Here is a 24,502-nt window from a genome sequence, read left to right as displayed (position 1 = left end):
CCTAGATACCAAAGCCCAATTACATTTAAATCTGATGGTTTTGACAACCTCAGACCAATCCTATTGTAAGAAATTAATAGTTGATCAAAGGTATAAAAGAAGAGGGCATTTGAAAATCAGTGTGAGAGCACATTGCCATCTGTTAAGAGAACAGTTCTCAACAGCCATCAACTCTAAAGAAAGAGAAAATCACTGGCTGCCAAAGAAAGCTCAAAGATCTCAGAGTAAGTACCATCTAAATAAAGGTACTATGACACTTCTAGCTAATAATCCTGAAACAAGAATTCAATGGAGGAAGACGTTCCTGACTGGAGGACAGCGGAGAAGGCAAAGAATATTCCAGAAAACATATCCTGGATGTAATTTTGAGAGATTAAGCTTTAATTTATCTTTTGTATTAACTTAGTTTATATACATGTGACTCACATCTATTAGAACAGCATATCGTTAGAAATTTGTTTTATTTGGGAATAGTTAGTAGTTAAAGGGGGAATTGTTTGGTTTGTTTGTAGTTTTGACAATTTGTTCACTGTTAGAGTTAGATAAATAAATTGTTACTTGTTGTTTATAAAGTGAGTATCAGGGGTTTCTTTCATTTAACCACTCCTCTAATAGATTATGAGGTGAGGCGAGCTTCTCTGGGCGTTTCGGTTTTAGTTATCAGAGGGGGTGACCACTCCTTTGTAACAGTGCCCTCCTGATCTCTCCTCCACCACTGCCACCACAACTCCTACTGCAAGACATTCCTCCCCTGCTTCTGTCCTTCGCAAGACCCTCCACTGACATCTATTATCACCCATAAGCTCTCTTCCTCAACCTCTGGGCCATTTTAATACATGCCACTGTCTGCCAGCCAAGACACTCCATATCTTCACTGAAAATGAGAGAGAAGTACAAAAACATCTACAGAAAACTTACTGCTGATCAGCACTCGAGTGCCCAAATGTGCAGCAGTCCATTGTAGCCATCTCCAAGTAGTTTAAATCTCTCTAATCAACAATTAGCCCCAAAATTGTAGTCTAATTCCTGACTTAAAATCTTAGCCTCTGCTTTAACCTTTCCTCGGATAATTTCTTTAGTAATTGCCGTATATTTTCATATTATTAACTCTTTATGAACACTATATTCAATATAAAATCCCAAATGGAAAACCCATGAAGACACTGTAAAGAGTCAGTCGTTAATTTTTGCATCATTACTTATTCAAAGACCAGAGAAGGTTGTACAAATGCTGCAGTGCTCCCAGGATGGTGTGTGCACAGAGCATTATATGTGCTTGCTGTTTAAGGTTTCACAGGATTTTACCTGGGTATTATACTGCTTACATTATCCTCTCAGAACACAAACCAAGAAAAAAAGCATGAGATTGCATTTATATCATGCCATTCCTGATTCCAGGACATCCCAAAGTGTTCTAAAGTCAATTAAATACTTTTGCACGCAGCCTCTGTTGTGATGTGAATAACATGGCAGGTAATTTGTGCAGATAATGGCCAATGATTAGCAATGAGATGATGGCTAATTCATATGTTTCAATGATATTGTGCTGTGGCACTTGAGAGAACGGAGAGGACTTCAGTTTAACAAGCCATTGAAATATGGCCCTTCAGCCTGTGCTGCCCTCTCCCTGCTTAGCCTCACTTTTGTGTTTTTGGCTGTGGAGTGGGATCCAAATCTGCACCTTTTCAATCACTGAACAACGGCTGGCATCATTCTATTGTGCAGAAAAAAAGATTTGACACAAGTGAACAAGGCAAAATCCTGAAGTAAAACACAGAACTACGGGTGGTGGAAATCTGAAACAAGAACAGAGAGTGCTGGAGAAACTTGGCAGGTCTGTCAGCATCTTTGGAGAGATAACAAAGATTTTCGAGCAGTGACCCTTCTTTAGAACTGCATTCTAATTCACTAACTACATAGCGGTATCAACAATACACAACCTGGCTTGTCCTCAGTCTAACTGCACACTGGCATTTAAACAAGACACAATATAAAGACCATAAGACATAGGAGTGGAAGTAAGGCCATTCAGCCCATCGAATCCACTCTGCCATTTAATCATGGCTGATGGGCATTTCAATTCGCACTCTCCCATAGCCCTTAAATTCCTTGCGAGATCAAGAAATGATCAATCTCTGCCTTGAAGACATTTAACGCCCCGGCCTCCACAGCGCTCTATGGCTCCGTATTATAGCTTTCATCGGCACTGCTCACACCTCAGTCACATCTTGCAGCATTTCACCCATGGGAGGCGCCACACACTCACAAACATGCCTGCCAACACAGTCAGTCACAACCAGAAATCTTCCAGAGCAAAACAGCACATGTTGGACCAGGGGAGGGGTAGGGAAGCACAACTTGATCCTCTCATCCTCCTTGTTGAGCATTCTGTTGCAGTATTTCAGGAAAATGTTCATTGTGCAAGTGGATGTGACATGTGATCGTTTCATCTGCTTGTTGAAATCTTAGTGATAACACTGCAGATTAAAATCAAGAGCAATGAGGCAATGAAGCAGCAAGAATTGGCTGTTGATCTAAGTGCAAGAACAGAAAGGACAAATGCACAAGAAGGGATGGATGGCAACTACAGGGAACTATCTCAATTGGTGTATTTCCTACACACATTCTCAACAAAGATGTTGGTGTATTACTCACAGTCTCTGTTCGGAAGGTTTCTCCAAACTGATTACATTATGGTGCCAGCAATGCAATAAGTTGATCAGATTGTTCCTATTTTGTTCAGTGAAGCTGTATGTAGCCACAGATCCATCAGAATGCACTACCACAATACCTTTCGATAGCCAGAGACTTTTCCCCAGGGCAGGATTGACTGCCACGAGGGTTCATAGTTTTAAGGTGTTAGGAGGAAGGTATAGAGGAGATGTCGGAGGGAGGTTCTTCACCCAGAGAGTTGTGAGCGCATGGAATAGTTTGCCAGTGGTAGTCGTGGAAGCGGAGTCATTAGTGACATTTAAGCGACTGCTGGACATGCACATGGACAGCAGTGAATTGAGGGGAATGTAGGTTGGGTTATTTTATTTTTGGATTAGGATTATTCCACGGCACAACATCATGGGCCGAAGGGCCTGTACTGTGCTGTACTTTTCTATGTTCTATGTTCTAAAATATTGTCTGTTGCAAATGCAGGTTGGTGGAAAAATGAGAGAGAGGCTTTGCAAGTCCTTTCTTGTGTTAACTTTAAATTGCTGTTAAAATCTAATTAAAATGAAAGTCTCTTATGTTTGCTGGTTGCAAACATCTTGCGTAAGAAAAATTTTGACAATCTGGACCAAGCTCTTAGTGGGAGTGGGCTATTAGCCCAAAGTATCCTTGTTTGGCTCTCATTCTTGGCAATCTCTATAAAACTAGTAGGTTATGTTTTGAGATGGAACACTGTGGCAGTAAGGAGCTTTTGACCATAGTTGGACTGAGTCATAGAGTCCTACAGCATGGAGATAGGCCCTTCATTCCAAACTGGTCTGTGCTGACAAAAATGTCCACCCACGCCAACCCCTTTTCCCTACACTTGGCTCATATCCTTCTAAACCTTTCCTATCCATGTATTCATCCAAGTGCCTTTTAAATGTTGTTAATGTACCCATCTCAACCAATTCTGCTGGTAGCTCATTCCATTGGCGTACCATCCTCTGTGTAAAAAAAGTTGCCCCTCAGGTTCCTATGTAATCTTTCCCCTCTTACTTTAAATTGATGCGTTCTAGTCCTTGACTTCTCAACCCTGGGAAACAGACTGAGTGCATTTACCCTATTCATGCCTCTCATGATCTTATACACTTTTATAAGATCACCCCCTCAGTATCCTATGCTATAAAGAAAGAGCCATCATGTGGACAGAGAGTAGCAGTGCTCCATCTCATCAATGAATGATGGCTTTCACTGGGAACTCAAGGTGTTCCATTCCCCAGTACTGACATGGCTCACCTTGATAAGAAACAAAATCATGGACGATAAAGAGGTGCTTGTAGCCTGGACATCTGTTTGGCATATTCACTTTCAAGGTTATCAATGGGAAGAGTACAGCAGCAACACAATGGTGTTCTAGTGGGTCAATTTTTGGAATACAATAATTTATGAACAGAGTGACCATTATTTCCTGCCTTCCAAACCCAGCTGGCAGGCACCTCACAGAGATGAGTAGTGTACCCAGTACACACGATGCTTTTAGTGGCCATTCCAGAAACTGGAGTGCATTGCACACACTGGTGCTGATATTATTACCAAATACGTTTCCCTTATTTTCCCCTACCAGTGGCCACTTCTGAATTTAATAAGAAAATGCAACTGGTCATTTTAGCTGTTAGTATCAAGTTTAATTGCATTATTCCAACTTCCTGATTGGAATATTTCTGGGATCTGCTTCCACTTTCCTGACATTGCTTCACCAGAATGCCGCAGGAGCCCTGTTGAAAGATCAAACAGAATCTCCATTGCATTTCGTGCCCGGGAAGGAGGACCAGATCAAAGGAATACCATATCCACTATGTCCATGCTGATCTCACTTTCTCCTCCACTTTTGAGAACCCTTGTCTGCTAAATCTTTCATATCTCCCATACAAGGTTCCCCATGAGGCCTCCCTTCACAATAAGGGGAGGCCCTCTTGAACTTGTCAAACCTCATAATACCAAGTCTCAATCTGGAGCAAGCACCATTGGTAAGCAGCAGATAAAAGAAGCTATAACAGCAAATGTAAGCAAATATAGAGCTCATTGGTATAGATTTTCATGAAAGCTCTTGTTGAATCTTTTCTATATATGTTACAAATCTGTCTTTGGAGCTTCTGGCTAGAGCTAATTAAACATTCCCACCTCATTACTTCAGTCTGCGCAAGCTGTGGTTCTGATTCCTTTTCATTAATTCCGTGCATTTGACAAAAACACCTGCTGTGTGAAATTATAGATGCCAGACATGAAAGAAATATTCGCTCAGGCGGAGAAAAGAGAAGTTTTCCTCTACCAGTTAAATATATAGGGCTCTGATGTAAATAAATAGCGAGAGGAGGGATGGGGCTGGTTAAGGTAGGTGGGATGGTGATAGGTGAGCGCAGGTAGAAAGTGGTGGGGATTGGTCATGGGGATGGGAGGAGAGGATAGGTGGGAGAGAAGATGAACAGGTTGTGTCAGGTTGTGACAGGTCATGGAGGTAGGGGTAAGAGGGAGAGTTAGACATGGGATGAGGCCAGGGATGGGAAGATTTTAAAACTGGTGAACTCCATTTTATTATTTCTGAGCTCCTTTTCCCCTCCCCATTTCTGAAGAAAGGATCCTGACCCAAAACATCAACTTTCCTGTTCCTCTGATGCTGCCTGGCTTGCTGTGTTCTTCCTGCTCCATACTGTATTATCTCTGACTCCCGTATCTGCAGTTCTTGCCATCTCTATCAAGGACTTGTGTTGTGTTACACAATACACATCATTGGTTTTTAAGGACAAAATGTTGCCCTTTTAATAAAATTCACCTCTATCAAAGAAGTTCAATTAACTTCAATGTCCTTTTTTTTCTATTTACTCAAGCTGAGATATTCCCCAATGCATTGGGCAAAACAAGTTGGTGGAGCGTGTTAGCGAAGTCAAGCAAAACCTGATTGTTCTTTCAAAAGAAAACTTCCTCATTGTTATTGTGAATATCAGAATATGTACAAATTCATTGAACAAAGGTTGCAGGCTTTTAAATGCACATGTTATAAGTTAATACAACTGCACCTTATCTACAGAGAGAAAAATACTGTGGTAAAACTGGGGTGAGTCTTGGAGCCTGCAGTAAGATGATCGCATGGGGACTGATGATCATATCTATCTTTGTGGATCTGCTCACCAAATTACAGTGCCCCTGCAAACTCTTCATCACTTCGGAATGAGGTGTCTTGGCACTCAGTAGCTAATTGTGGATTGTGATTTGAGTTCTCAGTCAGGAAACCTTTCCCATATTCAGTCACGGATCTCTTCTGTGGCTGAGTCATTATTCCCTAATATGACATCTCTTGCAAGTTATCTGGGTAACTAAGCGGTGGTTAGCACTGCTGCCTCACAGGGTCAGGGACCCGGGTTCGATTCCACCCTCGGGCGACTGTGCGGAGTTTGCACATTCTCCCCGTGTCTGCGTGGGTTTCCTCTGGGTGCTCCAGTTTCCTCTCACAGCCCAAAGATGTGCAGGTTAGGTGGATTGGCCATGGGAAATTCAGTTTACAGGGATAGGATAGGGGACTGGGTCTGTGAGGGATACTTTGAAGGCTTGACGCAGACTCAATGGGCTGACTGGCACCTTTTGTACCGCAGGGATTCTTTGATTCATTATAATTGAAGTAAGACATCTTTACCCTAAACTCATAGCTTGATGAGGCACTGAACAGAAAATCCTCAATACTACATTTTGGCTCCTGGTTTTGTTGCAGGAATGCTGATGGGTACATGATGGAAGTAAACCTGCATGGTTATGGGGATCAGGCAGGCATGTGAGACTTGACTGGACTTTCCGGCAGAGAGCCAGCAGAGACACAATGGGTTAAATGGCCTCACTGTGTGCCATGCATAGTCTTGTCAACCAGCTAGGAACCCACATTGCTCCTTACAGAGCATGTCTACTGGATCGCATACCCAGTCTGACATCAGAGAGGCCAATCAGAGGCTGGCTCTTGCACTCATTGGTGCCAAGGAGCAAGTTACGCCCGCTGTAGGAAGCACACCGACCCCCTGCCCCCAGAGTCCCAGAGGGTTTCTCAAGGAGGGAGCATGAACAGAGTGGTGTCAGAAACGAGGACCAGACCTGGCTCCTAGCAGCGTACTCTCCTGCTTGCTTCATCCAGAACTTCAAATATGGCTCTGGTGTCTTTAGATAGAGAGACGCCCCCTACCCCCCGAGGTGACAAGCCATCCACTGTGTAGTAGTCAGCGGGGATGCCTTCTAGTGACAGGCCCATCTGCAGCTGGGTTGAGGACTTCATTGGTCACTTTAGGACTTCATTGGTGGCAAGGCAGAAAGATCGACATTCTGGTGGAAGCAGGAGGACAGTGGGGTTTTACTCCAGTTAGTCCTAATTAAATGCTCTTACTACTTACAACCTCACCATCCGTAAGAGCAGAAGATACCATCCATCCTCAAATGATCGCCTTTGACTGATATGCAGTAAAATCAATGTTTGGGGATCGATTTTGACTATGCAGTTGTGGAATTCAAGCCCATTATCTATTTCTTATAACTTTTCTTGACTGAGGATTTGCTACACCCCAGTTTACAATATTGCAGGATCTACTCCTCCCAAGTGCATTATCATTTGCCAAATAGACTTTTAATGAATTATCGGATAGGTGAACAAAAGCAATGGCATGCTGTAATTATAGTTACATTAGAAAGAAGTTTGCCTGATGGATAATGGCTTCAAATGTGCACCCAATTTTAACAAGGGGTGGGTAAGAATAGGCAGGATTACAAAATGAAGTGGAACATGACAACACCAGATTTCCAGACTAAAGAAACTGGTGTGGATTTTATCTTGGGCCAGGCTGCAGAGATCGAGATTAATGTTAAAGGGTCCCCATGCAGTAGAATGATGTTATCCATTGCATAACCCACTGGCCTTGTGCTCCAGTCCACTGTCCATTGCTTGGCAGTCCTTGTGAGTGAGGAAGACACTTTTCATAGAGTCCCAGAGTTATGAGAGAGAGAAAGAGAGAAAGCTGAGGAGAACAAGGTTGTTAGAGATGAGCGAATTTAATGAAAAGTGAAGGGGTACACCACAAGATCCTAAAAAGAGACAAGGTGAAGAGGGAAGCAGCATTCAAGAAATAGTCTGCACACAGCATTGGCTGTGAGTGTTCAGTTGGTCTCTTAGTCAGTCTGCTATTGATGAGGTGGTTGCACAAATTCTTGAACTTTCTCCTAATTCTTGCCTTCAGCCTTCACTGTTTCATCTTTTTTTCAAAACCAGTTAGACTGTGTGAAGCAAAACTCACCATTGTGGCTGATCCAGTACACACTCCCAGCTGTTGAAGTAAAAGCCAGATCATCTTCAAGTAAGTTTTCAGTATTTGACGAGATGTAGGTGGAAAGAATGTTGGAATGAAACAAACGAGGCCCCAGTGGGGATTTATAGCTCGGTACTCTTTAAGAATAAGCCTCCGGTCCAGTTAAATTCTATCCTGTAAAAGGGCCAACAACATTTTCTACCCTTTCCAGTCAGGCTGCAACCAGCTGTCTAACACTACTTTATGCAATCTGGGTGAGAATGCAAATACCTGCAAATTGCCTAACCCCAGGAAATCTGGCCGTGCTGAAGGTACGACATCCGTCCCGCTGGAATTAGAGTGGTGGAATATGACCACAAGCTTCTGAATCCAGAGGCTATATTCTGCAGCTGTTATGCTGAAACAAGCTGGACAATTTCCAGTGAATCTTGTTTTTAATCCCAAATGTCCAACTAGATTCCAACAAAAACAATTGAAAATGTGGACAACAGGGCACCAAATAAATTGTTGATTTGTACAAAGCCATTAACTTCAAGGGAGACTGGCCAACAATTTCATGGAAATTTTGGTCATTGTCCGTCTAACAAGGGGAAGAAATGGGATGAGTCTCGTACCATCAGTTTGATTCTATATGTCTCAAAGATTGTGCTCAGATTATTTACAAGACCAAAAACGGATCTTGGCTAAGATTGATTTGACTTTTGCAAAGGATGGAAAATACAAGACAAAGGAAATCACAGGATTCTGTGTAAGAAGAGAACAGAACATAATTAAAAAATACACATTTGCTTTTCAGATTTTGAAAATGACTTCAGTAGAGTGAAGCAAATAAAATCAGTCGATGGACAACAGGATATTAGTGAGATAGATGTAGAAGAAGGTTTTATCGGTGAGGTATCAGATGGAAAACCAGAGCCAGGAAGGAGGAGCGTGCCAGAAAATAATCCTGCTGCAGGAAATCCGAGACAAGGCTCGACCCATTAGATCTGATTGGAATTGGTTCTTGTTCTACCATAGCTCTGTTTGGTGAGTCTCTGGAAAGTGGTTAAGGTCTTTATCGATTCTTAAATTTTAACAAAACATACAAATTGGTGATTAATTTAACAAAGTAGATCAAAGGCAACGTAATTTAATAACACCGAGGTTACATCTCACCCACAACCCGAAATACAAATCTTTGCAAAAACCTGGAAAAAAAAAGTAATTACACTATTCACTTACTAATCCAAATGTGTTAAGCATGGCAGTTCAGGTGGTGTGTCAGTGAGTGATGCAGGTAAGGGGGCCTGGGGGATAGCAGTGCGTAAGTGTAAGCCTCTACAATTCTCTGCTAGGTTTGAGGTTCTGTCGGCCAGCTTGGATAAGAGCAGGGGCTGCAGGGTGGTTGTGTAAACTGACCATAGCACCCTGGTACGTTTATGTGGAGGGAGAGAAACAGGAATGTCAGTGTAGTAGGTGATAGTAGTGAGGGGGGTAGGTGCTGCTCTCCACAGCAAACAGCGAGAGTCGAAATGCCTGTGTTTTGTGCCCAATGCCAGTGTTCAGGATATCTGCTTGTATCTGAAAAGAAACTTGCAGAGAGAAAGGGGGAGAATCCAGTGATCATGGCCCATGTAGGCACTAATAATATAGGTAGAACTAGGAGAGGTTCTAAATAGAAAGCTGAATCTCAAAGGTTAAAATCTCTGGTTATTACCTGACACGTGTGAATTGGCATTGGGTGCATAAAATTTGAAAGATGAAGACATGGCTGAAAGACTGGTGTGGGAGAAGTGAGCTCCTGAATTACTGGTACTGGTGCTGAGAAAAATATAGCTGTTTACGTTGAAGTGAACATTGCTGGGACTAGTATGGTAAAATGTGTAACTAGGGACGTAGGGAGGTTTTTTAACTAAATAATTATGACAAGGGTTTGAATGGGGGAAAATATCGAAGAATAAGGGCACAGGGTGAGAGAGACACAGAGGTTGAAAGTGTATTTCTGGGAACTTGGTTTAAAGTGGGAATTCGGTACAGAGGGGAACAGAAGTGCTTTAGTTAAAATTTAGTGAGAAAAGTAAAATGCACAGAGGGGAAGAGGTGGTTCAATCTATTCCACTGTTTTTCAGCAAGTTCAGTAAGGAACTGCTATTGGGCACTATCTTTAAATTGTTTTAAATTTGTAAAGTGTTTTATTTTAAAGAAGGAGGTGCATTTGCATTTAACTAAGAAACACTAGGGATAAGTGAAAATCAGGGCCAATATAATAAATATAATAATTTATGTTATCCAAAACAGACAATATCAAATAAGAGGTGCAATTCTAAAGAGAGTTCACGAGCAGAAGGACCTGGGTGTATAAACTCACAGATCGTTGAAGGTGGCAGGACAAGTGAAGGAAGCAGTTATTGCAGCATATACAAAGAGTACCCAGTTTACAAATAACTGACGTACGAATGCTCATAATTAATGGACCTGATCCTAACAGGGTGTATTCATAATAATTTTAAAGATCTAACATACAAACATTTCCCCATACTCGCAAACAGAATCCAGGATGGACCTGTGGACTGTCTGTTTTGAAAAATTTTTATAAGTGATAGATACAGTAGATGTAGGGTTTTGTTTTCCTCTTTATTCATTCACTGGATGAGGGCATCTCTGGCCAGGCAGAATTTATTGCCCATCCCTAATTGCCCAGAGAGCAGTCACTGTGGCTCTGGAATCACATGTAGGCCAGACCAGGTCAGGATGGCAGTTCCCTTCCCCCAAGGACATTAGTGAACCAGATGGGTTTTTCGCCCCAACTGTCAACATTAGACTCTTAATTCCAGATACTTAATGAATTCAAATTCCACCATCTGTTCTGGCAGGATTTGAACCCAGGTCCCCAGGACATTATCTAGGCCTGTGGATTAAGAGTCCAGGAATAATACCACTAGACTATTGCCTCCTCTGTAGGTTTAAGTTAGAAAGAAATGTAACAAGGATACTACTTGTCACCTCTGCGATTTAATGTATTTAATGCTATTTATAGAGCAGCAATGATAAAGGAAATATCAAGGCAGGAGGTAAACTTGAGATCTGACAGAGAAAGCTGTTAAACTTGCTGATTAACACTTGGTAGCATGTACAGTAAACTTCTCACTATCTAGTGCCTGTGGGTGTGCCAGTTGATCAAATATTTCAGTTGATCAAGAAGTCCACATAATCAATGTAAAAACACACCCTAAGTAATAGAAATGTAATGCAGGGGATATACAGATCACTATTATACTTTATTTACAGCTTAAATCATTTAAATAATAATGCAACTTTGCCTTAAATAAAACTTAGTGGCGGAGTGCCTTCTCACTTACCCTCAACTGACTACTCAGACATCGTGGTATTTGACTCGAAGTTGATATTTCATGTGGCCAATTGATTGAATTACAAATATATTGACATTGATGTAAATAAATAAAAAACGATCACAATTGGACAGAATAATACGGTAAACTTCCAAATATTTGGGTTCTTTCACTTTTGCCAGTTTGGCGAGAGTGGCGGTTCATAAGTAACCAGCTAAAACAAAGCTTGCTGCATTATGTTTGAATGGAATGTGGTTATTGGTAGATAGCCCCAACACTGAAGCAGTGGACTTTAGAATGAAGGTGGAAGTGGAAAAGACCCAAAGTTTTACAGGATGCAGGTGAAGCAGTGAGAATTACAATAAGCAAGAAACAGCTGAGACCAAGTGAGAGTACTGAAATACCTGGGAAGCCTAACAACAGAAAATGTCCAAACTGTAATTACAATGCAGAAAATTGCACGTAATGGAAGGTAAGGGATATTGACCGGACAACTGACTGAAAAACTGAAAAGAGCAATGAAAGATTTGTTATTGGTGTAAATCATGAAGTTTGGAAGTATGAGATCAACCTACTGGAGAACTCATGGATTTAGAAATCCGTAAATAACAAGCTGGCTTGGAGATTTTCATAATGACACAAGAAAGATATAGTTTACCTGAGGTTATCAAATAAAAAAAACGGAATAGAATGTGTGGTCAGAGTGACGGGGTGTTGACAGAAGTTTGAAAGAAAATAGAAGGAGCAAGGAAAGGAAGGTGGAAGACGTCAGGAACATTGACAAATGGAAAATCGTATGGCGATTTGAATAAAGAAGCTCAAGTTGAAGGATGAATTGAGAGTTAGATAGACCACTAATGATTATGTACATGATTCTAGTGTCAAAAACTGTCCTGCCAGGGAATGAGAAATGTTCAGCGTTTACAAATAATTTTCTGATTGCCAGTGATTCTTCAACCAAAATACCTCCCTCCTAGGTGTGGTCCCATTTATAATAGTGGTAGAATTTGGTTTAAGACAGATTGTCTTTCTGGACCTGTACTCATTGGAATTTAGAAGAATGAGGTAGGGGGATCTGATAGAAACACGTAAAATTGTGATGGGACTGGAGAGGCTAGATGCAGGAAGAATATACCTAATCTTGGGGCCAGAACTAGAGGTCACATAAGAATAAAGGATAAACCATTCAGGACTGAGATGAGGAAGAATTTCTTTATTCACAGAGTTGTGAACCTGTGGAATGCTCTACCACAGAAAGCTGTTTGGGCCAGCTCATAGTTTGTTAGATATATTCAAGAGGGAGCTGGACATCACCCTTACAGCCAAAGGGATAAAGAGATATGTGGAGAAAGTGGAAGTGGGATACTGAAATTGCATGATCAGCCATAATCATATTGAGTGGTGGTGCAGGCTTGAATGGCTGAGTGGCCTACTCCTGTGCCTACTTTCTATGTTTCTATGTTTAAAGATGAGAGGGCATTATATAGTTAAGATATGAGATTACATATAAATAGGAAGTTATAATCACCACCCAGAAAAAGAATGATGTGCTTGCACTTGACGCATTGTAAAATACTTGGCAAAGAACAATTTAGATCTGTATCAAAGATTCAACAATGGTAAGCATATTGTTGGACCCTTCACAATTCATGTCATTAATGCTAAGAGATTATTTAAAAGCAAAATGTGGTCTAAATTTTTCATAATGGAGACCTTCTGGTCAATGTCTTCCTACATGGAGTGTCGTTATGCTTCCAGCTGATGGTAATGTTGTTTAAATCTGATCCCAGAATGAAATTTGACTTGATGGATCGTCAGTTCATTTTAGTAGCTGGTTACCATGGTTGTTAGTCACCTACTGTATTTGCATGAAGCTGGCATTGTGTTTTTAACAAAGAATGCCAGTTTATTCTGCATGTAGGGGGCACATTTCTATACTTGTGGATTATGTAAAAATAAAGCTGGAAGTTATTGAACAGTTTGAAAATTTTGTTTAATAAGCAATGTTTTATCAAGGAATGAGGTCAACAATTTAACGTGGGTTGTAAATTGCCTGCTGATTACAGAAGTTCAAGTGACTTTAGAAAATCAGCCAAGCAAAGTTTTTAAAGAGATAAATGGTGTTTATTGCCTTTATTTGCTGGAAACCCTGGTTGCAAGGGATTATAGGCTCTGAACTGATGTTCTGGTCTTGGTATTCTGATTGAAAAACCTTCAAAGTTAGCAGCAAAAGCAAGTCATTCTCTCCTGAAATTCTTCCTTGGCTGAACCATTTATGAACCTGATGAAGTTTTCGTATCTCAATATCTTGACTACCTTGTAAATCTTGAAAAGCTGAACAATGATCACTTTCCAAGGTTTTGGAACAACTTGGTTTCTATCCAAGACGAACCTTGTTTGGAAGACCTTCCATCTGTCTATGGTTGTCAGCAATTCAAGTTCATTAACAATAAACCCAATGGACTGTGAGAAATCATTAAATACTGTTTTCTGAGTGCATCAGGTCTGTTTTTCAATCCTTTGGTCAATAAGAGTGTTTTATCATTTTCTTTTTTGAAATGTCAACTCTGCATAGTTGTATTGTCATTTATGTTGTGTGAGGGTATTTGTTTTGTGATTAAAAAGGGATATAGCTCTAATTCCAATTTACAGCTTAGTTGTTTAACTTGTTGTGCCACTTGATTCCAGATATGAGTTTTGTTTTAGAACAAATGGATCAACTTTTGAGTTAAATGAAGAAACGTGATGAAAGTCTCTTTTTTTCCAGATAGCTGTACTAAAACGAAAATGATTGGCATCTTAGTGATTGAATCAAAACATTTTTACTAATTTGGTCATGACATATAAATAAGATAAACCAAGTTATTTACATATATGACAGTTTTGAAAGATCTTAACATAAGTAACAGCGAGGAAGTGTTTTTACCCACAATATTTTTTGCAGATACTCAATTCTAGTGCGATATCACTCCTATCTTAATTCTTTCGTTTCTTACTTAATTGACATACTCCAAGTTTAATGACTGAGAAATTTCTTTCCAACTAACGTCCCTGCTTGTATGAAACTGTTATCCTGAGCTGAAAGCCTGATTTCTTCTGGACTGAACTCAAAAAGCCTAGTGGTGCCTGATCAATTTTCTCTATATGGCATGAAAGTTCAGCTTTGTAAACAATTCATCAATTAACATTACAGGTACCCTGCTAGCCACTTAGAAAGTGTTTGACTTGAGTCGTTTCTCTCGTTCATTATTCCAAATGACCTCCTGACCTCTTAAGTAAAACCATTTACATTCACAGAATGGAAACCACCCATCTATTTTACCTCTACCTAGAAACGCAAACTTCCAAATGATAGTATATTAAATATCTTTATCAAAGTATCTTGAACAGTTCATTTTTTTGAGACACGTGAATACCTTCTGTCCACATTCCAATTCTAATCTGTAAACTTTTGACTCTTTGGATATCAATGTTCAAGTTTATTGCTGGCCATGTGAATTTCAGGCCATTTCTGGATCTCCTGGGTTTCCAACCATAGACACTCTAATCATAGAATACCTACAGTATGGAATCAGGTCATTCAGCCCATCGAGTCTGGACTTATCCCCCAAAAAGCTCTCCCACCTGACCCCCCCCCCCCCCCCCACCACCACCACCACCCCCCCTATAACTCTGCATTTCCCTTAATAATCCATGTAGCCTGCACATCTCTGGGCTTTACAGGGAAATTTAGCACGGCCATATCCACCTAACCTGCACATCTTTGGACTGTGGGAGGAAGCCGGAGCACCCAGAGAATACCCCCAGAGGCATGGAGAGAATGTGCAAACTCCACATAGACAGTCAACCGAGGATCGAGTCAAACCCATGTCCCTGGCTCTGCGACGCAGCAGTGCTAACCGCTGAGCCACCGTGCCGCCTCTTGGAAATGTTGGAGCATGATCTTTCCTCTCGGAGATCATGCTGGGTGCATCTATTCTCACACCTGCAGTAAATGTTTTTGAAATGTGTTAATTGATTCTGTAAATAACGTTTAGCTCTGTCTTGCATTTGATCGTTAATCCACACGAAGCATTTTCTTCTCATGTTTTGAACTTCTTGCATGCTAAAAGCAGAGGACTGTTGCCATGGGAATGGAGTGTATTTGGAAGGGAGCTCATACTGTAAGTATCTCTCTGCTTCCTGACAGTTGTGTCTTTGTAATAAATTTGAGTATTTGCTGTAATGAATTACCCTGCTGGAAGCGTACAGTCCATCTTTGTACTGCCTGTTTTAAAAGTGATTGATGAGATGAGAATTATTCTATTTGTCATGATGTTCCAATGAAGCAAAAATCCGCCCTCTTCCCCCTCTACACCACCAAAATAAATATTATTTCAGGTAACATTATTTTGTTTTGCTACTCCGAGGACCTCTGCTATCCACTCTCATGACTTGTGTAGCTATAGTATTATTCGCACTTTCCCTGATAACGTGTCACAATCCCCAAAAAAAGGGTCACAAACAATATTTGTCATAAAAAAAACACTCGTCCCTGCTTAATATATAAAGTCACTGGGTCAGCGTTTCACCGGTGTGGTGTTGTGTGTTTGATGTGTCAAACACGATCCTGACACTGCTATAGACTGTCATGACATTGGACTAGAAGACAGAACAGAAACAGACAGGGTTCAACATCTGATTCATGTTAGGTGGTTCTTGATGCGATGTGCATTTGTCTGGATGGTGGCTGAGGGTGGAATTGGTTCCATTGGCTATGAGTGTGGGCAGTCACAGGCTCATACAGCACCCTTGACCCCTCCTGTCTGCTCCTGGCCCATATCCTTCCAAACTTTTCCAATTCATGTACTTATCCAAATGTCTTTTAAACATTGTAATTGTGCCCACATCCACCACTTCCTCAGGAAGTTCATTCAACACGCGATCCACCCTCTGTGAAAAATAATTCCCCCCAATGTCTTTTTTAAATATTTCTCATCTCAACTTAGAAATGTGGCCCCTAAGCGTGAAATCTCCTGCCCTAGGGAAAAGACAGCTACCGTTAACGCTTTCAATACTCCTCCTTATTTTATGAAATTTTATAAGGCTGCCTCTCAAACTCCTACGTTCCAGTGGAAAATCTCCCAGCCATTCCAGCAATGTCCTGGCAGATCTCTTCTGAAGCCTCTCCAGCTTAATAATATCCTTCCTGTAGCGGGGCGACCAGAACTGGACACAGTACTCCATATGCATAGCTACGTGCATGTGTCACGATATATCAGTTAGGAATGGTATCACTGCTTCTCCCTACACCAGCGACAAACAGGAGGCAAAGGGTGATGGTGGAGGGTGGTTTATGTAATTGGAAGCCTGTGACCAGGAGTGTACCACAGGTATCAGCTACCGTTAACACTTGTTGTATATTAATCACTTGAATTTGAATTTAGGAGGTGTATTTACTAAGTTTGCACAAACATTGGTGGTGTTGTTGATAGGAGGATGGTCTCAGGCAACAGTCGTATTGATCAGTAAGTAAATTGGGCAGAGCAATGGCAAATAGAATTTAATCCTGACAAGTGTGAGATGATGCATTTTCGGAGGTCTTACAAAGGAAGGATTTACATAATGAATGGTAGATCCCGAGGGAGTACTGAGGAACAGAATTCAAGTACATTGATCCCTGAAGATATCAGCACAGGTAGAGTGTGGTGAAAAAGGAATTTAGGATGCTTACCTTCACTAGCTGGTGCGTAGAATATAGGAGCAAGGAAGTCTTGTTGCAACTTTATAAAATGTTGGTCACAGAACAACATCTGTGTGCAGTCTGGCCAACACATTATCAGAAGAAAAACCAAAAGAACTGCAAATGCTGTAAATCAGGAACAAAAACAAAGTTGCTGGAAAAGCTCAGCAGGTCTGGCAGTATCTGTGGAGGAGAAAACAGAGTTAACATTTCGGGTCCAGTGATCCAAGGAAGGGTCAATGGACCCAATCTGTTAACTCTGTTTTCTCCTTCACAGATGCTGCCAGACCTGCTGAGCTTTTCCAACAACTTTGTTTTTGTCACTACCAGAAGGCTGTGATTGCACTGGAGAGGATGCAGAGGAGATTCACCAGGATGTTGCCTGGGATGAAAAGGCTGATTTGTAAGGAGAGTCTGGATAGGCTCGATTTGTCTCCCCTGGAGCAGATGAGGCTGAAGTGCGATTTGTTTGTACACAATTATGAGAGACATGGACAGGGTAGATTGTGTCATAGACCAGAAGGTGTAAGTTTAAGGTGAGGAGTAGATGCTTTAGAGATCTAAGGAAAAGGTTTTTCATCCAAAGGGTAGTAGAAATATGGAATGTTCTGCCTGAGAGGGGATTGAAGCAAGTACTCTCACAACATTTAAGAAACATCTGAAGGAGCGTTTAAAATGCCACAACATAGCAGGCTCGGGACCAAGTGCAGATAAATGGTTTGGTGTTTGTTGGTCAGTATAGACATGGTGGGTTGAAGGGCCTATTTTTATGCTGTATGACTCTATGACCACACATACTGCTACAAATCCATAATTAGGTGTTTATATGTATTGCTATTTAAATGTTGTTTCTTCCTATGGACTTGTGAATCAGATCAACCGTGTATTTTAAAACACTGAAATGAGGGAAGAAAAATAATCAATCATTTTATATTCGTTCGCAACATCCTTACAACTGGCCTGTTAAGATTGTGCTGTAGTATACTCTGGGCCAGACTATCATTGACGAGCCAGGAATCCCAAATTAGGAAATGCGCCAACTTGGTAGACCTGCCTGTGTGGAGCATTCGCTCTAGAGGAAAGCAAATGCCATCGGGTTGATGGGGCTGACCCCAGTAGGATGCAGACACAGAGGGGGTAAGTACAAGCCAGACTGGTTAGAAAGACTACTTCAGTTCCCTGGGATTTCAGTCCAGATGTGCTGAAGGCTGTTGGGTCCTCCTGACTCCTTTCCCACCTAGTCTACATCAGCCTATGTAAAGAGGCCATCTGACAACCAGGAACAGAAACAGATATCTGTTGCTGTAGGTGGCTTCAGTATCCATGCCTTACCGGGCTCCTAGACTCACTAATGGAATTAGGTCTCTGGGCGTTCAGTTTACAGGGCCGAAGTGGAATGTTAGCTTTGATTGATTGGCATCTTTGTGAGGTTATGTTGAATTATTCTTTGATCTGTTGTTTCAAAGTTGCAATGTTTATTTGGACATGGTTTATGGCACTGAGTGACTGACATTTTAATTAGATTCTAAGATAAATTATTTTTTCAAAGCAGATCACTGAATGGGTGTTCCTTTTCATGAACATTTCAAGCCATGCCATTGTTGTATTTTGGCTCACTGGTTCTTAACTATGTTGACTGACAGAGTGGGCACAGAAATACAGGGCACGCAAGGAGATCATAGAATTCCTACATTGTGGAAGCAGGCCATTTGGCCCATCGAGTCCACACCAACTTTCCAAACAGCATCCCACCCAGACCTGCCCCCTACCCTATCCCTGTAAACCTGCATTTCCCATGGCTAACCCACCTAGCCTGCACATCTTTGGACTGTGGGAGGAAACCAGAGCACCCGGAGGAAACCTCACGCAGACATGAGGAGAATGTGCACACTCCACACAGACAGTTGCCGAGACTGGATTCAAACCTGGGCGCTAACTACTGAGCTGTGATGGAAGATGTGATGACGAATGAGAGATATGAGTAGTATCAGAGGACATTGATGGCCATAGGAGGAGCATGGGGGAAGTAGGAATCTGAGAGGCCGGGGTGACAACTGTTGCATTTGCTTACCAAATGGTTAGTGAATCCAAACTATGTTTAATGCTCCCCTAAGTCTCCTTTGAGGAAGCAAGATTTGATTCCAGCTTCAGCAAATGTGTATGTGGAGTTTGCACATTCTCCCTGTATCTGTGTGGGTTTCCTCCTGGTGCTCTGGTTTCCTCCCACAGTCAAAAGATGTGCAGTTTAGTTGGATTGGCCAGGCTAAATTGCCCGTAGTGTTCAGGGACGTGCAGACTTGGTGAATTGGCCATGCCATATTATCACATAATGTCAAGGATTAGCCATGGGAAATGCAAGGTTACAGGGATAGGATAGGGGGTTGGGTCTGGATGGGATACTGTTTGGAGGGTCGTTGTGGACTCAGTGGGCCGAATGGACTGCTTCAGCACTGTAGGCATTCTGTGATTGTGTAATTCTTTGAGTCATGAGTGAACTGTGTGTCCTTGACAAGTTCGTCAAACCCTATGAAACTGAAGTGGGGTTTGAGATGCCTACTCACAAAACAGAACCAGCCCTGTCTGATGTGTGTGATGTGGACCTGCTACCTATATCCTTATAAAATGTTGGCAATAATTACAGGCACAGGCGTAAAGCTAAGTATCTTGGAGTTGTGTTTTGCGTGCCATTTATAAAGGTCCTCTTGTTTTGTGAAACACGTCAGGCAAGGTGCCCCTAGAGCCAGAGCACCGCTGAGCTGTGCTCTCATTTCAGAAAGATGGAGAGAACGGGACCTTCATCATCCTCGGACCGTGGTATGATTTGCTGAACTGAGACCAACAAGGTTCAATCTTTAGTCTGTGCCATGATCTGGTCTCAGCTATGGAAGCCAGTTGATTTCAGCATTACTGGGCTAAGGAACTGAAACTTTAGCCAAAGAGTCCCCCGCAGTTGCCAACTGCTGAACCCTGGTAAAAGGTGCCTGGCTGTGAATGTCACTGGAGGCTTAAGATTGAGCTTCTCTTAATACCCTCAAAGACAATCAAATAGCCTAGTGCCACCCATTACGCAGGCCCACACATACACAACAGACACTTGGCTGTCAAAGCTGTTAACCCTAAACCTTACATAAGTCAGGAGAGGAGAAAAAAATTTGCACCAACATTTATTTTGCCACAAGGAACAAAAATGTTGCTGGATATGGTTAACTGATTTGTTCCCTCATCAAGAACTTCCAATGGATGCAACCACAAAAAGAGCATGGGCACTTTGTTCTGATCCATTTACGGAGTGTGTAGACTGAACTCTTTCTTTTTTCTCTTATTTTGTTATCCCAGGCTTTTCAAATGGAGTGAAACGCACTGTCTGCCTGAATAACTGGCCAAACAGCAAAACCCGGAGAAGAAAAGCTGGCACGGTTTAGAAAGCAGATCACACTCATCTAATTAGGTCTGCTGCACGTGGATGGGAGAAATGTTTTTCAGTCTTGATGTAATCTTTTGTCCGACACAGGATTAAGTGAGCTGAATGGCAGTAAAGAATATACAGAGGACTCGTGAGCAGACTGTGGTCTCATCTGTTCATCTTGATTTACTTCTTTCTTTTTGAGCGCAGTATCAATAGTCACCTTGGCAACAGCTGTCTCGCCAACATACCTCTTCGGGAAAATTAGAGACATGCAAGAGATGCGATAAATTTCTGAAGCAGCGTCCTGGGCTCCAACTAATAGGAGGCAAGAGTTTTCAAGAGATTTGGTTCACAGCGTGAGAGCAAATCAAACAGCAGTTTAGCCGAATTATTCGAACATTGTTATCCCAGAGACATCAAAGTGTTTGCTTAATCTCGGAGGGCTGAGGAACTTAGAGCGTGAGCTGGCAGCTGGTTTGAGGAGTCTGATTCTGTCGAGCTCGTTCCAAAGGAAGGTGGAGCTTTTTAACAGTCGCTATCTTCGACGAGTGGAGACACAGCGGAATCTTCAAGCGTGTTTGCAAAGAAGAGGAGAGAAGCCATGAAAAGCAGAGCAGAAGCTGAATGTCTTGACTGAAAAAGAAATTACCAGCAAGCAGTTTCAGTTGAGAATGTTTAACTGCTGCATGCCAGGGTTTAATGAAACAGCTGAGGCTTTCTCTGAAGATCTCCAATTAAAGCAAAAAGCAAGCTTCCGTTAAATGAGACAGAGCAGTACATTTTTTATTTGGCATTCTTCCACTTTTGACCTCTGCCTTCGCTGTTGAAGCCACTCAACGACACATGAGAATCAGCAATAAAAACTTCTTGTCATAACAAGAAATCCAAGCCCAAAGTGCTTCATATTGACAATGAAGTGCTCGCTGCGGGTATTTCTCCTCTCCCTTGTGCTACTTGTGGTGTTTCTGACTTCACTGTTTTTCACCGATACTCTGACAGGGATGACCAACATGGCCTACCTGGAGACCCAAGGCAGGGAGAAATCCCATCGGGTCAAGTTGGTGCCCAGTTACCTGGGTGTGCAAAAGTTGAACAAGGACCTTGTGGATCAGAAGACGTGTGCTTGTGACCGTTGTGTGGGTGATCTTGGCCTGTCGCAGTGGTTTGATGAGCACTTCAATCAGGACATTCTACCACTTTGGACAAAAGCGAACATGGAGTTGGACCCTGATGTATACAACTGGTGGGTGGTGAGTATCATTAAACTGACAGGGAGAGTGATCGAAATGTGAGTTATTTTCAAATATTCTTCCCTCATCTCCTGAAGGTGCTGATTGACTCATCCATGGTGCCAGCAACATGCCAATTTCTCACCAAATGTGTGTGAGCTTGGGCAGTTAGCATCAATAAAGTTATTTGAATGATGGAGGCACTTCAAACAACAGTAACCTCCTCTATGCATTGGTGGTCACTGAACCCTGGTGTCAAAATGCATAATAATCAGAAGGTGCAAATCTGGTTTTATTTTACTCTCCACCATCTGCACCCCTGATTTTGTGGGAATGTTGAGACTAATTCTGTATCAGACAACTCAACATTCGCTAAGATCATAAATGGCAATCTCATACAAAGAAAGATGGGAAAGATACCTGCTATTGGACATCATAAAGTCACATTGGCATGTTAGAAGATGCTGTCCTGAGGTTTTAGTTAAGACAATTGTGATTAGATTAGATTTGATTCTCTACAGTGTGGAAACAGGCCCTTCAGCCCAACAAGTCCACACTACCCTTTGGGGCATCCCACCCAGACCCATCCCCCTATAACCTACACACCCCTGAACACTACGGGCAATTTAGCATGGCCAATCCACCTAGCCTGCACATCTTTGGACTGTGGGCGGAAACTGGAGAACCCGGAGGAAACCCACGCAGACACGGGGAGAATATGCAAACTCCGCACAGACAGTCCCTGAGGCTGGAATCGAACCCAGGTCCCTGGTGCTATGGGACTGCAGTGCTAACCACTGAGCCATCGTGCCGCCCCAAAAGTAGGTAAAGTAGAAGGATATTATTTTCTTTCTGATCATGTATGTAGAATCTCACAGAGAAGAAGTAGGCCATTCTGCCCATCATGCTACTGAGGATTCGTTCTTCAGAGCCCTGCAGATTCTTTCCTTTCATATAGGTATCCAGTTTCTTTTAGTAAAGTTACTACTGCAAACTGCTTTTTTCACCTTTCCAGATCACAATAACCTACATCAAAGAGATTTTCCTCATCTCAGATCTTGGACTTTTCCCATTATTTTCAATCTACAGCTTATCAAAACCTGCTATTGTGGAAACAATTTCTCCTGATTTACTTGATTTGATCCCACATAATTTTGAAGACCTTGTTATTTTATTTATCATTTCATTAAACTTAGCTTAACCTTCTCTGCTCACTGAAGAATGCATGTCAGTTTCTGTAGTCTCTTCACATCTCTGAAGTTATTGATATTGGGTTTCATTCAAATCAGGCAACCACCTCTGCACTTGCCCCAAGGCATTGACATGCTCTCTGTTGTGATATGCTCGCTTCTGGACGCTGTGTTCTCATTTGAGGTTCTGCCAATAATTTATAACTTTCTTGGTTCTGTTCTCGATACCTGTTTTTATGAAGCCAGTCATCCTTTATTCTTTATAACAGATTTATTAACTTGGCCTATCAATTCCAATGATACACATGCATAAACCTCTAGGCCACTAATTCCTATATATCCTTTAAAATTGTCAGATATAGGCCTAGGATTGTTTGATCTCAATAATAGATACCAAAGGCCTCTCTATTCCCAGCCCTGACAACCCCAGTGCAGTAGTTTAATGGATGACAGAATGGAAGAAAATAATTGTCAAATGCCTAGAGTAAAGATTTATGAGGATGTTGCTGGAGTTTGAGCTACAGGGAGAGGCTGAATGCGCTGGGGCCGCTTTCCCTGGAGCATCGGAGGCGGAGGGGTGACCTTATAGTGGTTTATAAAATCAGACGGGCATGGACAGTGTGAATAGACAAGGTATTTTTCCCAGGGTAAGGGAGTCCAAAACTAGAGGGCATTGGCTTAAGGTGATAGGGGAAAGATTTAAAATGGACCTAAGGGGCAAAGTTTTCACGCAGAGGGTATATGGAATGAGCTGCCAGAGGAAGTGGTGGAGACTGACACAATTACAACATTTAAAAGGTATCTGGATGGGTATATGAACATGAAGTGTTTAGAGGGATATGAGCCAAATGTTGGCAACTGGGACTAGATTAATTTTGGATGTCTGGTTGGCATGGACAGGTTGGACTGAAGGGTTTGTTGCCACGCCGTACATCTCTGAGACCGTGACTGTAGTAGCAGCTGGCATAGAAATTTGGGTTCACACTACCCATGTATCTCAGTGTTTGTGGCATCAGCGCACAATGAGTTATAACAGCTTTTAAGCCCTATTGAGCAGACATGCTTTGGAAAGAATTGTTTACAGCAACAAAGTGAATGAAAAGCTTAAGTAGACCAGATAACCAGAGTGAAAGATTCAGTAGGAGAGATTGTTACGAATAGGAGTGTATCTTTTCAGACCCATGTGATCTGAAGTCTGCATCATTTTCTTTTTGTTCGGTTATGGCTTTAAGTTAATATGCATGAAAAGTGGTGATCAGTGGTAGAATTAGTACAAATGTTTTGAGCAAACCACTTTTTACTATAGTCAGGCTAAAGTTATCAAACAAGGTGTCTCACTGCTTTCAGTAAATCATGAATTTGACATTTAAGTTATAATCTATTAATGTGGAATTGTGTTGTCTGATTTAACTGAATACTTATATTATGCAACATGAGCATGTTTAAAAACAGAAAATCATACCTGTCATTGCTGCAACCAGTCACTGTGTTTAAAATTTAAACAAAATAGAAAGAGAAAGGTGTCTAACAATAAGCAGTACAGACCAGGGAGATCCAATCTTGATACCTGATTTGTGTGTGAAATCAGTATGGATTGGTCCCTATCTAAAAATACGTTCAGGATGTGACCCAGGATTGCCTACAATACAT

General features: G+C 41.7%; 1 protein-coding gene across 11 annotated transcripts in view; it reads left to right on the top strand.

Moving 5' to 3' along the window:
* Nucleotides 1–24,502, top strand: part of st3gal2 (ST3 beta-galactoside alpha-2,3-sialyltransferase 2) — a 297,050-nt gene that overhangs the window by 160,232 nt on the left and 112,316 nt on the right. For 6 of the 11 annotated variants that reach the window (XM_059651578.1, XM_048546296.2, XM_048546294.2 and 3 more), the window contains 3 exons: nt 7,940–8,024; nt 8,773–9,002; nt 20,364–21,683. In XM_059651578.1, coding sequence (XP_059507561.1) covers nt 21,345–21,683 — 339 coding nt within the window. In that variant the 5' untranslated portion in view covers nt 7,940–8,024; nt 8,773–9,002; nt 20,364–21,344. Of the gene's footprint in view, nt 1–7,939; nt 8,025–8,772; nt 9,003–15,420; nt 15,469–20,363; nt 21,684–24,502 lie in introns of all 11 variants that reach the window. The other 5 variants (XM_059651573.1, XM_048546303.2, XM_059651574.1 and 2 more) reach the window with 4 other exon arrangements.

The sequence above is a fragment of the Stegostoma tigrinum genome, chromosome 16 (assembly GCF_030684315.1).
Source record: "Stegostoma tigrinum isolate sSteTig4 chromosome 16, sSteTig4.hap1, whole genome shotgun sequence".
NCBI classification, from domain to species: Eukaryota; Metazoa; Chordata; class Chondrichthyes; order Orectolobiformes; family Stegostomatidae; genus Stegostoma; species Stegostoma tigrinum.
Note: the sequence above shows the minus strand (reverse complement) of the source record. Positions and strands in the feature narration are given on the sequence as shown.